The sequence below is a fragment of the Lipophrys pholis genome, assembly GCF_963383615.2.
Source record: "Lipophrys pholis genome assembly, chromosome: 11".
Taxonomy (NCBI): Eukaryota; Metazoa; Chordata; class Actinopteri; order Blenniiformes; family Blenniidae; genus Lipophrys; species Lipophrys pholis.
The window spans coordinates 15,497,124-15,510,128 of record NC_137631.1 but is presented as its reverse complement, the minus strand read 5'-3'; the positions used below and the strand labels follow the sequence as shown (position 1 = coordinate 15,510,128).

Genomic DNA, 13,005 nt, shown 5'->3' with positions numbered 1-13,005 from the left:
AAACAATGAGACTTTGTGTTAAAAATGTGTATATAAAAATAGTTTAAATTTTCTAGATCCATTTGAACACAATGTGTACTGATCCCTTCATGGTGGTAATTCTCCTGTTTCTTCTGCACTGCTTTATCTCCCTTCTCTACCACATCTACACCCCTTTCCCTGCACTGTTTGAGAGCTGAGTAACATGGAATTTAAGGAGGAATAAGATCACAATTGTCCATCAAATGAAAATACACATACAGTAGAACTGTCAAGTAAAATGATCTGGCACAAAACCTATTCTGCCAACTTCGCATACATCTCTCTGATGACTTTGCCAGGGCTCTGAGAGTGAGGTGCATTGGCAGGGAAAGTTAGTGTTACAGTAAGGTCTTAGTTTTGTCCTCAAAGTTTTATGAATGCTCCACTGTGCACTGATCAGGCTAAGTAATCTGCACCATTGCACACCAGTGAACTGGTCGCCACTTAGCCTATATTGATAGCTATCCTTGATAGCTGAAAAGCTTCAGCCAGCAGTGGCTGTACTTAAAGGGACAGCTGATGACTGGAGTCCAGTGGAGGCCGTGGAGAAATGGGCAGTAGTTTTATTTCAGAGACAAGCGCAAACAAGATATCATGGGGTCGTTATTAGGTTCTGTTTTGAACTTTAATGAAGGCAGTGGGGGTCAATTTATTAGTGAAGCAAGCTCTTGTTCTGAGGTTTGCAGGTTCAAATCCCAGTGTGGGGATTTGAACTGAGCAAGGCCCCCGGCTCCCTAGATGCTGCACTGCCTCAGCTCACTGCTGCGATCATGTGTAATTACATTTGTAAAGGATAAGTTTGTCCTTTCTTTAACCCTCAGATTAAATGACAGAATTTATATTAATAATTAAGTTTCAGTTGGTCTTGTCATGATCTCAATATTGTGATATTTTTACAATGAGAATAGGGTGATCGGTTGTTGCTGTGCTGATCAGACTGGCCACGTGAGCAGTGGGTCAACACTTGCATGGCGGAAGGATGTTCTGCAGGATTGCAATACTGAACCACTTAGACACAAAGATGAACACACAAGTGAGAGTTTATTGATGCAAGAATCAGGCACCAGGCTCAGGAGATGTGCTAAAAGAGATGAAGTCAGCTGAATCATTCTTCACCATGCTGTCTACAAATGGCTCGTGTAACCAAAGAAAAAATGCCTGAATGCCTGAGGAAATGTTGCAGTGTTGGTTCTCTATGTGCTGCTTTGGGTTTGCTCAAAGGCCATGTTGTCTCTCCTCATCTCGCGCTAACGCCTTCACAGATTTGTGGTATAGGTGGAGCTGCTCACGTGCATTATCAATTGCGGCAGCTGAGGAACTATTCAGAAGTATTACCAGTGACTCTGTAAACTATGATCAGGAATGAAATATGGGTGGAGACATGTGTCTCACTCCTGACCTCACCTGAGAGAAGGAAGTATCAATGACTCACATCTGACCAGTGAATCAAATAATTTACTTGTTTATTGAAGCGGCAGCAGTTAGTACAATCACACTTATACATACAAAAATCTACATATGGTGCTAGTGTCTGCACCTCTATCGTCTCACAGCAGCTGATATATTCTAAAGTTCATTAGTGCACTTCAGGAATGTGTTCTGAAATTGAGATTGTATTTTTGCACTTCTGGTTCCCTCGTCCTCACACATATGGGTTTCGAATGTGTTTTCAGTTCAATGACTGACTCTAAATGAGCTGCCGACAAAGCAAATATTGATCTGATGATTCTGCAACTTATAAGAGAAAGCCTTCACAGCCACCAGATGTCTCCTTGAGTGGACATGAATCAGGCATTTTGGCAGTGTTAGACTGCACTTGACAACTTGACTATATTAGCATGTGTTTTATCACAATTACATTTAACTATATAATCCTAGTTATATAGCAGAGCATATGAGAAATTCTTTTCTAAAGTAATACTAATTGTAAATGAAGCCGTTTTGTAGTGCATTTAGCAATAAACGTTCCTCAGTTCCATTACAACATGAACCCGCACAAACAACGTCCGGAGCCTGAAACCGGAACTGCTCAAGTCAGCCATCTTTAATTCCCAGATATACGTCTAAGTGTTTACCGCTAAGAGAGGTCAAAAACCACATTCAGTGGGGAAAAATTATGTGTGTAAATGCTCTAGAAAATAACACACACACATGCACACACACACACGACCTAAGTACAGACTTAAAACATGCCTCTGCCTGAATACATAAGGTTTTCTCCAAAATTGTAAGCATTTTTAAGATATGAAGTTCTCAAAATGTGAGTGTGTAAACAGATTTATATCCCCACAGCAACAGTTAATACATGTCAACACACACAGCTGAGCTATAATAGCAACCATTGAGAGGTGCAGCCTTTGACACAAAACAAAACCATGTGACATCCCTGACTAATTTCGTGATCCTCAACAATATGTCTGCGGACACCATTAGGTTGTCTTGACTCATCCTCACAAGAACTCACACCTGCACGTGGCGATGTGATGTAAACCTGCCAGCACAAGGCTTGTGAAGGCGACGCCGTCTGTTCACGGCTTCGTCCGTAAAGTTGCTGCAAAAGGATGCAGCAAATGAGCAGGATTGCATTCCACTAAAAGGCTGAAATCATTGCCTGCGCCTTGGGCGTCTGTGATGAGAGCGGATGAAAAAGTGTGCGAGGAGGTCACAGCAGAGTCACGGCTCCGGCCTCGCTCTCGAGGTCCATCAGGCCTCACTGTCAGGGCTGTGCTCCCTCAGGGGCAGAGTGGTAGGCTCTGCAATCTACCTGACTGAAAATAGCCTGTTAAAATGTGTGAGTGTGCACATGTTTGCATGGATAGTCAGACATGATTGTGCACTCAGACGGGACATCCATCTCGGATATTTTTTTTTTTAAGGAGGGGGTTGCTGCTTGTGGCCTCTGAGCCGAGCGACTGGACTGCTTCTCAACGATTCCTCGGCGGGCCGCGAGTGTGTCAGCAACTGTCTGCCATAAATACACTCCGCTCACCGCTGGATGGAAGTCAAATAGTAATGTGACAGCAAGAGAGAGATGAGGGAAAGAGAGGGGAGTGAGAACAAAAAAAAAAAAGAATACACAGTGAAAGGGACAAACAAGCTGTGCACAAACAGCAGAAAGCTCAAGGACGTTCTTAGTAAAGACCACGTTCATCTGGAGAGCAGTGAGGTGGGAACGTAGATAGACTCATGTTTAAATGGATAGGAGAGAAAGAGAATAGAACTGCCTGTTACGTTCACATTAGCATTTAACTCCTCGCACATCACAAGATCGTAGTCTTCCTCTGTCAGCAGCTCTAACTCAGTAATCAATCACATTGATGCAACCCATGGAAACCAAGAGATTGAGAGCGAGCAGTCAGGCGAGGATGTGCGAGGGCAAATCCTCTGTGAGCAAACTCTGCAACGTCCAAATATAAAGATGGTTTGATTTCTTGCTACTACTGGCTTATTTCAAGGCCATTTTATCCACTTATAGGGACCTAAAGTGAGCCTCAGAGGGTGTGATGATAACTATCTCCTCTGCACTGGTACTTCAGTCCAATGTTCTCACAGTGCAGAGAGCCCGTCTGCGTTTACACTGGCTGACAGAAGCAGGTCACTCAGTCAATCCTCGTGCCATGAAATCCACCACTGTGCTCAGAAACAACAAAAACAAGACTCAAGCCTTGAAGGCCGCGGTAATTATACAAAAATGTGGAAGACGGGCTGTTCAAAGCGTGACCGTGTTCAGTTTAGAAACACTGGATAAGCCTTCAAAATAAACAAAGTCTTGATGGTTCCCGTCAGTAATGTAGGTTGAAGATGCAGGAAATACAGCAATATGTGTCCACTACTGTATTTGTAAATCCAGCATATAAACATTTAAGGTTTCTTTTTTTTTTACAACATATAGAATTTGGAAGGGTAGTATGAAAGTTAGGTCATCTGAGGTTAAAGCAGCGGCAAAATGAAATTGCATTGTTTCTGTTGATGAGGTTTCATCATAATCACACAAAAACATTCCTAAACACGACTCACGGTGGGAATGCAGGGGTTCATGAATGTTTCAGTTGATTGATGCATTTCAAAGTTTTGTTTGATACATACACAGAGACAAAACCAGCCGAACAAAAAGCTTTGGTATCAAACCACATGCTCTACTCATTCTTTAGGTTCATCTTCACTTTTTCATTCTTTTGTTTATATCCTGGAATGCTTTGCTTTCTTGCAGGCATCTCATTTCTTCCTGTGGTTGTTTGTAAATGGCTTCTTATTGCTGTGGGATTGTGTTGATGGAGAGATGTGGGCACTGGGCATGGGTGGCATCATGTGTGATGCTGCTGCTACAGCAGTGGCTCATTGGCGATGCGAATGTGGGCCAGTGGCTCTGCTTGTTACACATCTGATCCTGCTAATGTGGCCTACAGTCAATTTGATAAGGTTTTAAACATATAGTTTAACTCAAATTATGAAATCTGTGACCATATGTAAAAAATGTAGGCAAATTCCTGCAGACCTGGCGACCTGGATGTAGGCCATACCTTTATAAAAACTTCACAGATTCTTCTAGCAAGTTATAACATTAAGATTGGAGGTTCAGAGGCTCGACGCTGAATCCCACTGCCAACACGTTACCATTACGACTCTCTGAGCAAACCTGTTAACACCCAGCAGGTAAGGTTAACCATCCACAACATGGATTAAATGTCGAGAAATTATTTCTCCAATGGACAAAAACATACAGCATTCAGGGGGGAAAAAAAGAACTCAAGGTACGACTGTGACCTGCACTATTAATGAACACAAGAATAGTTCAGTGACACAAAGTACAAAAGCTATTTGACTCATTTTACGAAATAAATGTGTGTCAATCCAGTCACAACAAATGTGCCTAGATATAAACACAACATCTGGTTAACATTCAGGATAAAGAAAATATGTTTCTTGAACGTCATCGGGTGACAAGTAATGTTCAGGGATGCCACCTGTAGTTAAGTGGAAACATCTCAATAAATCGAAGGAGTTTAACCTGGACTAAAAGAGAGACGACTAAAACGAGAAGCATTGCGTGAATAAGATATGTGGGTGAGCATGTTTATGAAATGTTGGCATGAAGCGAGACTGCGCAGTAAAATGAATCTCCAGTACTTTGATCCCACCTCAGTGTGCAGTTTTACTACAATAACAGCAGCAGCACCGTGTTTCTGTCGCTCTGCTCCTCCACAGCAAAAGGCCTGTTAGGAGAAAACCTCCACCGGAATAAGGAGGAAAAACCGCAGGCTGTGGCATCACGCCGAAACAGACACACACACCCCCCGGGCCGTGGCGTCGAACCACGACACCGGGTAAACAAACCTGGTAATTGTTCCAGGTACTGCCATCACACACACACACACACACACACACACACACACACACACACACACACACACACACACACACACACACACAGAGGCCTGAGCGGAGCAGCCGAACACACGCTTTTCCTTTTAGTGACACATGACTGAATGACATCTTAATCACAGCACCGGCAAAACACACACACACACACACACACACACACACACACACACACACACACACACACACACACACACACACACACACACACACACACACACACACACACACACACACACCGCCTGTTCTCACCTTGTTTGACACATTTGAAGCGGACCGGGTCTTTGCAGTGTTTAATGACGGCCAGCACGTCCCGGGTAGTGAGCCCGGCTACCGGCATGTCGTTGACCTCCAGCAGCAGCTCATCCTGGGCCAGTTTGCCGCTCTGGATCAGTCCCTTCCCCTGCCTCACCTCTCCGAAGTAGGGGAACTGGCCGTTCTCCGCGCCCCCCTTCAGCTCGAAGCCCAGCTCCGCGTCCTTCCCCCGGGTTATCACCGCTTCGTGGACTTTGTTGGTCCAGTGGTTTTTCTTCTTGAGGCTCTTCGACATCGTTAGAGCGAGTTGATCTCCGCTGGCTAGCCCATACAACAAGCCTCCTACCGTCTCATCCCTGCCTTTTGTGCGACCGGGCTGCAGCTTCACGCCGCTCGGGGCTCCATCTTCACCGGTGCACGCGACGCGCAGTGTCCGCTCGGCGAGCCGCGCAGTCGGGCAGAGGGCTGCAGTAAAGCGCGCGGCGGCGGCGGCGGCGGCGGCGGACGGAATAATTATGACTCTGTCAGACACACAGACGCAGGAGACAGATCCTGGCGGATGACCCGGATGTGAAGCCTGAAGGAGGGGAGAGATGAATGGTTCTGGTTCGGCGTGTTGAGATGGAGAGGAGGGGAAATGAGACGGGAGGCGCTTCGCTCGCACTCCACTGCCAGAGGCGCTTCCTCCGGCTCACACACTTCACTCTGCATGACGTGGAAACTTCACCACACACAGCCTGCATGCACGCTGCTTTAAAACGCAAAGACATGGAGGGGGAAAAAAATATCTTGTTAGGATGCATTCGACCACTCGAAAACATAAGAGTGTTTGATATTGGATAATCAACAATATGAGTTGGAAGTTGTGCCATAAACATTTTGCACACTTTCCTGCCTCAGGGCCCAAGACCCAGTGGCCCCGAAGGCTGCTGGTTCACCATGTTTGTGTTGAGTATTGTAAAATGAGTAATAACTTTGTTGAACACTACATGGGCACTTAGGTGCATTATGAGGTGAAATAATTCAAGAGCCTCAAGGCAACACTAACATGATTATCTTAAAGATCCCTCTATGGAACAGGGGGATTCAAAAGTCTTCATTGGATTTAAAAGAAATTTTAACTGCTGTTTTGTGATGCATTTCATTATAAATGCTTAATACCTGCACAACACACTTCCCCGTTGCAATATCTAACATATATACACATAAGCCAAATGTCCATATATGGCAATTAAGATATGTTAAAGTGAAACTGATGAGCTGAAGTGAGGAAGAGTCGGAGCAGTTGAGTTTGAGCTCAGAGAAGTAATTTGGCAAACACAATCTATAATACCAATTTTGAAGCTGCTGTTTGCTCCTGGTCTTCTTATGTTGCTTGATATCAGTTATTGGGTCTTCCTGTCCTCTGTGGAGACACAGATGAGGACACTTCCTGGTCAAAGGAATCTGAGGGACAGAAATCCGTTTGGGTGTTGTGCCTCGAACAGAATTTCACACTTCAGCATTTCACAGGTTTACTGTATGCACAGTTATTCAGTAAAATCCACTTTGTTTACTGTGTAGTAGTGAGGGAAATGCCGCATGCATCGCTTTCACATCTGGTTTATAACAATTCCCCTCTTTCTGTTGGTGGACGTTACATAATTGTTATGATGAAATAAATCAAAGCCAACAGAAAATGACAAATCCTTTTGTTGCCATTACTTTTTTATGGCTGCATGGCTTTCCAAAGTGGGCCAAGTAAAGTTTCCCTCAATATTTAATGCATAAGTCAAGAGCTGCTCCCACAAATACCAAGGATGACAGTCCCTCTTACTGCCACTCTCTGTGTGTGTGTGTGTGTGTGTGTGTGTGTGTGTGTGTGTGTGTGTGTGTGTGTGTGTGTGTGTGTGTGTGTGTGTGTGTGTGTGTGTGTGTGTGTGTGTGTGTGTGTGTGTGTGTGTGTGTGTGTGTGTGTGTGTGTGTGTGTGTGTGTGTGTGTGTGTGTTATAAGGGTGTGCGGGGGTTTTTGCAATATGAGTATCCTCTCTAGAAAACAACATTATTGTACACAACCCTCTGAGTATCTGCAACCAGTAAATAATCCATGAAGAGCGGAGGATGCACTTTGACTGTCACTTTACTTGCTTCACTGTCTTGGCATTTAGGTCATTCTGTATGTTCAGGCTGCAGCAGATACTTTTGACACTAATTCTAAACAGATGATGATGTTGGCTAGATTAGTTTTACAGACCAACCACCGCAGCGGAGAAAGAGTGCTGTTATAATCCTGAAAAAATTGGTTGGATTAGGAGATTATAAAGCCTGTGAGGAAATGAGTCCCTGCTGTACTTTATTAGTTGCTCTTGCTGGTGGATGTCAGACCTGCATTGTGAAGTGTTCTGCAGCCTGGCCTGGACCCAGCACCGCCTCAGACCTGAGAAATGACAAAAGCCTGCACGTTTTCACAAGAAAACAAACTCATTATTAAATTCTGCCTCACTAAATAATGACATCACTACATAACGCCTTCAGAACGAGCACAAATCTGGCTCACTGTACTTGTACAAACTTCGTTTGTTACATAAGTAGTGTTTTTTTCCTTCTTCTTCTGTGTGGAAAGGATAAGTCATACACAAAATGTTCATCCTGATCTCATCTATCTATATCTGGATCAGAGCGTTTCACTATTTTGGATCTTCCTTTGTGAGCACAAGTGATAGAGGAACAAAAAGAAAAGCCATCAGCTGTCGCAGCTTTGAGCCGGAGCGTCTAAATTTGGAGTCACTTTAAGCAACTCATTGCCACTTTAAGGTTTTCTCTTGACAGGATGCTGAAGTACAGCAGCCGCTTGCTGTGTCTTCAGCACCAGGGTGAGGTGGAGGAGGTGGAGGAGGAGGAGGATCTCCTGACAGTTTTGCAATTAGCTGCTTTGGCTTGTGTGTCATTTATGATGACGACTTGGATGAAAAACAACGCCATCAATTCTTTCACTCTTTGTCTGCCAGGATATTCAAAAATCAAAGGCACACTACATTAGTTGTGGCTCCGCATCCACAGAGGCCTCCTCAAACTGTGTTGGTGCACACTGTATGGAGGATGAAAAAGAGAGATAAGGATATTACTTTATATCATAATTATAGACAGAAAGTAATGAGCATCCTAAAGTAGGCTGCCAACAACAGAAGGCAAAAATACAATAACACGAGGCAGTCTGTGCGCTCAGAGGGGGAATTTCAATAGAGCTTATATGGATTTAGTTCACTGCCTCGCTCATTGACTGTCTGCTTTGTGTGTTCTCTGTTGAGGACGAAACACACACCAAGTTGTTCCTATTGCTCGGCGGGTGTGGGGGGGGGGGGGGGGGGGGGGGGGGGGGGGGGGGGGGGGGGGGGGGGTTGTGGTGGTGGTGGTGGTGGTGGGGGGAGGGGGGGGGTCACCTTCACACAGATGCTCACACACTCTTAACAGGGCGGACCAGCTCCTCTCGTCTTTATCATCGTTATTTTATCCACAGATGTGGGAAATGATACCAGACACTTTCTAACGTCTGCTGAGACAGTAACACAGTTTGGAAGGAGTTTCAGACGACACAGTGGCATCTGTGAGGAAAAACAATGGGGGGGGGGGGGGGGGGGGGGCACATGACTGGAGCTCCAGTTAAAATCAGTTTCACACACATGCGTGCACGCACGCACACACACACACATACACGCACGCACACACACAAATGAGTTAATTAGACTGAACGGCTTCAGGGAATTAGCAAGTAAATCACGATGGCTTTTCCTCCAAGCTCACAATGAGATTTAATTATGAAGGTTGTGGTGGTGAAGTACACCTGGACCAAGTCCACAACACTGACTCCAGACCAGACGCTTGTGCTCAGGCGCAGAGACAAGAAGGGTCAGCAGATGTTACAGATGTTACAGATGTTACAGAGGCAGGCTGCAGTATTGAGGTCGAGCTTTAGGAAGGATGCTTTTAAGGACTTTGTTTTATCTCTGAAAGTTCACTGGTACAGCAGGAGGTCCATTTGAGAGTACACCATGTGTGCAATTATCAGTGAATAAAAAAAAAATTTCTTTTTTTTTTTTGCTCTTTTTTTTGTCTTAAACTGCAAAATATAGTAATATAATAATTTTTCTGCTAATTGTCTATAATGTTCAGAAACTACAGTCACATCAGTAAAACAATCAACTATGGCAGCTACATTTTATAGTAGTCTGAATATTTCTGTCTTAGCTTGATGCATTTTAAAGATCATTTTTATTGAATAATTGAACAAGATATTAGCTGCAGCAATTACATTAATATCTGCACGCCTTTTCTGAAAATGACATTTTCTGCATCTTCCTGCAGTGCAGTAATACTTCAAAACACATTATAAATCGCTGTACTAACTTCAAGGGTTGGTATATCCAATCCCAGCCACCATAAAAAGGTCAATAGGACAGTCATTCATCACACAGGCACTTTGATTTCTTTTTACATTAAAGATATTTTTACTATAACAATATACTTTATATCTGTAACTTTATTTTATTATCTAACCTGGAACATTACTGTTTCAGTAGCAGCTTGTTTCAATGGAAATTAGAATAAGATTCATGACTAAAACTACCAATTTGTGCTTACAATTCCATATGTGTGTGAGGATATCAGATCTTTAGCACCAAATGATGCATCTCTGCGAGCTAATGGAGTTTGAGTTGAAGGGTTTATTTGTGCTAAGCTAAAGCAACAAGTAGCCGACAAAAACAAAACAAAGAACGGCAGAGAAACAACGACTTAATCTTTTCATTATGTCATTTATGATTGCTTTATATTGCCTTTCATTTATTTAGTTATCTCTGACCCTTCTTTTCTTGTATATTTGACACATAGAACTTTAAGATTATTCATGTGTTTTCGGATTATATTGCCTTTCAGTTTTTATTCGTTTTTCTGTTTCCTCAGACGTGCCCTTGTTAAACTGTAACTTATTATCGTGTGCTTGAGATAAGGGAAACTAAACAACAAATGCATTGCAAACAGAGAATGCTACTTCTTTTATTTATCTATTTGTGGGATTTTAAATTTTAAGTTTGAGTTTTTTTCCCCCCTTGCTTGTCAGTTGTGTCCTCACGGCGAGTTATTCACTTTCTTCATCGGATTTCACGTGTTGACATTGTTGCTGTATCATGTTCTATGTCAAAATACTTTGTGAACTCGGTATAAATATTATTTATATTTATGATCATGCATTGACTCTGTGGTCAGCTACAGTGTTCAATGTGATGATCACCATCAGAGCTTCTTCTTCATCCTGCTTTCTTCCCTCAAAAGATACCTTCATTCTGAAGGAGCTTCATTTCCACACTATTTGATCTCGCTGGGAGGGCTTTAGGGATTATCTAAATGACTCTGCAATTAGCTTTTAAACCACACAATGTCTCCCCGAAATAGTGTCCTCTCGGCTAATGCCCAATGATTGTGCTCATGTGGCGTTGGCTTAGCAAAGTCTGCAGGACAGGAGTCAGCCTCGACGCTGCTGTTTGACCCATTTGTGGCACGTTAGTTGTCATAATTGTGTTGTCTGTTAAGCATATAGAAATATATATATTGGAAAAGAGGCGGGAATCTGACAGTTGTGCTGATAATCCTGTCACTATCTGTAATTCCTTTGATCGGCTCATGAATACTGGAAAAGATACTGGGCCTCGGTCCTCGCTTTAAATCACCACGGCTTGGAAGAAAATCACTTTCTCATTCCAGTTCAAGATTAATTAGTCCTAATCCTGGGGCCTCTCCAATAAAGATTTTATATGAAAGGCCAGTACGTCTTTGTCAGAAACAATCTATGTTAATTATATTAAACTGGTGATTAGATTTCTCTCAGTTGTCTCCTCTATTACCATCAAGCAGTCATGAGTCCTTGTCATTATATGTAGTTATTATTTATGTCCAGAAGAGGGAGCCACTGTGCAGGAATTTTCTTGTTTTGCTGGTTGCGGAGTTTTCCCCGCTAATAAATTAGAATATTGAAGTCAATTTTATGAAGTTGGTTCCAGGCTTGCTGAAAACCAACTTCTTGTGGAGGTCCATTACAACCGTGGCAGGGTGGGACCTGCGGGACACACAGGAATATTCCTAGTCATGTTGAGTGAGGGCCTCAAATGAGAGCCAAGTCTGCAGTGTCCTCTCATTATATAGTTATCAAAGTTGTGGTGTCCATTCTGCCATTCCTGCTACCTGTAGACCATTCACCAACTGGGACATTAATGTTTATCGATGTGCTGAAAAGTGAAAATGTAGCACAGATATATTTGATCTGAATTGGGTTGCTTGGACCAACACACTCAGTTGTCAGAAATGTTGAAAAAGACCAATTCTGAACATCTGAAGGGATGTCATCTATTTTGTCATCACATGTTTAATAACAGACTGGCGTGCATAGCAGCACAAACAGCCTTCCTCAGGGTGTGGAGACCCTGAAGAAGGCTGTTTTTATGCAAAGGTTATTTCATGATGGAACAGTCATCTTAGTGAAGTTACATCTTTTGCCAGAGGAGTGCCTTTGAATTCTCTTCTTCTATTTGAATGTTTGTGTCTCAAACCAAAGAACCCCCTCATCACATGTAACTTCTGAGCGCTCTGGACCTTTTAATTTTTCTCTCCCAAGTTCTAGTACTGTGACACTACTTTAAAGTACAACTTCAAAAAGAAAAAAGAAAAAAAGTTAAAATCCTTACTCACCAGGTGATCAGCTGGGGATCCTGAGTACACTCTGTTCTGCACAACCCCGTGTGAGAGACCTCAGAAGGGTCAGGATGCTTAGGAAACCCAGATTTCTCAACCTCTTTTACCATGTACACACTGTCACCTCATTGTTCTTCAGGTAGGCATTTATATGTTTTCCTTCTTTAATGAGACACTCAACGTTCACATACAACTGGAGGGAATTTACTTTTACTAATTTACTACATCCAATTCACGTCACATGCATGTTTCTGGACTGTGGGAGCAGCACACAAAGAAAACCCATGCATGCACTTAAAGAAGAGGCAGACTCCATACAGAAAGGCCTGAGGTCGACTCAATCCCACAGCCTTCTCACTGCAAAGTGAAAATTCTAACCACTTCCCCACAAAACAACAGTCATGAGGTCGTCTCAGTAAAACGTGTGATAAGCTCCTGGTGCACTGACTGAGGTCAGTAACTTATCTACTCTATAGTCTTTGGCTTCAGGTTTTTCTCCACAGGATGGTCGTCAATACACATTGTTGTAGTGGTAATGTGGATAAAAAAACATTTTGTAATGCGGATGTCCCAGTTGTGTCGAGCCCGGAGCTTTTGATGAAGGTCACGCTGATTTTAATACATGTAATG

General features: G+C 43.1%; 1 protein-coding gene across 1 annotated transcript in view; it reads right to left on the bottom strand.

Annotated features, from left to right (window-relative positions):
* Positions 1-5,950, bottom strand: part of magi2b (membrane associated guanylate kinase, WW and PDZ domain containing 2b) — a gene marked incomplete at its 5' end in the record, with an annotated part of 90,130 nt that extends 84,180 nt beyond the window's left edge. Inside the window, one exon of the mRNA XM_080475941.1 lies at positions 5,653-5,950. Within this exon, the coding sequence (XP_080332067.1) occupies positions 5,653-5,950 (298 nt within the window). The remainder of the gene's footprint in view (positions 1-5,652) is intronic.
* Between the last annotated feature and the right edge of the window lie 7,055 nt (positions 5,951-13,005).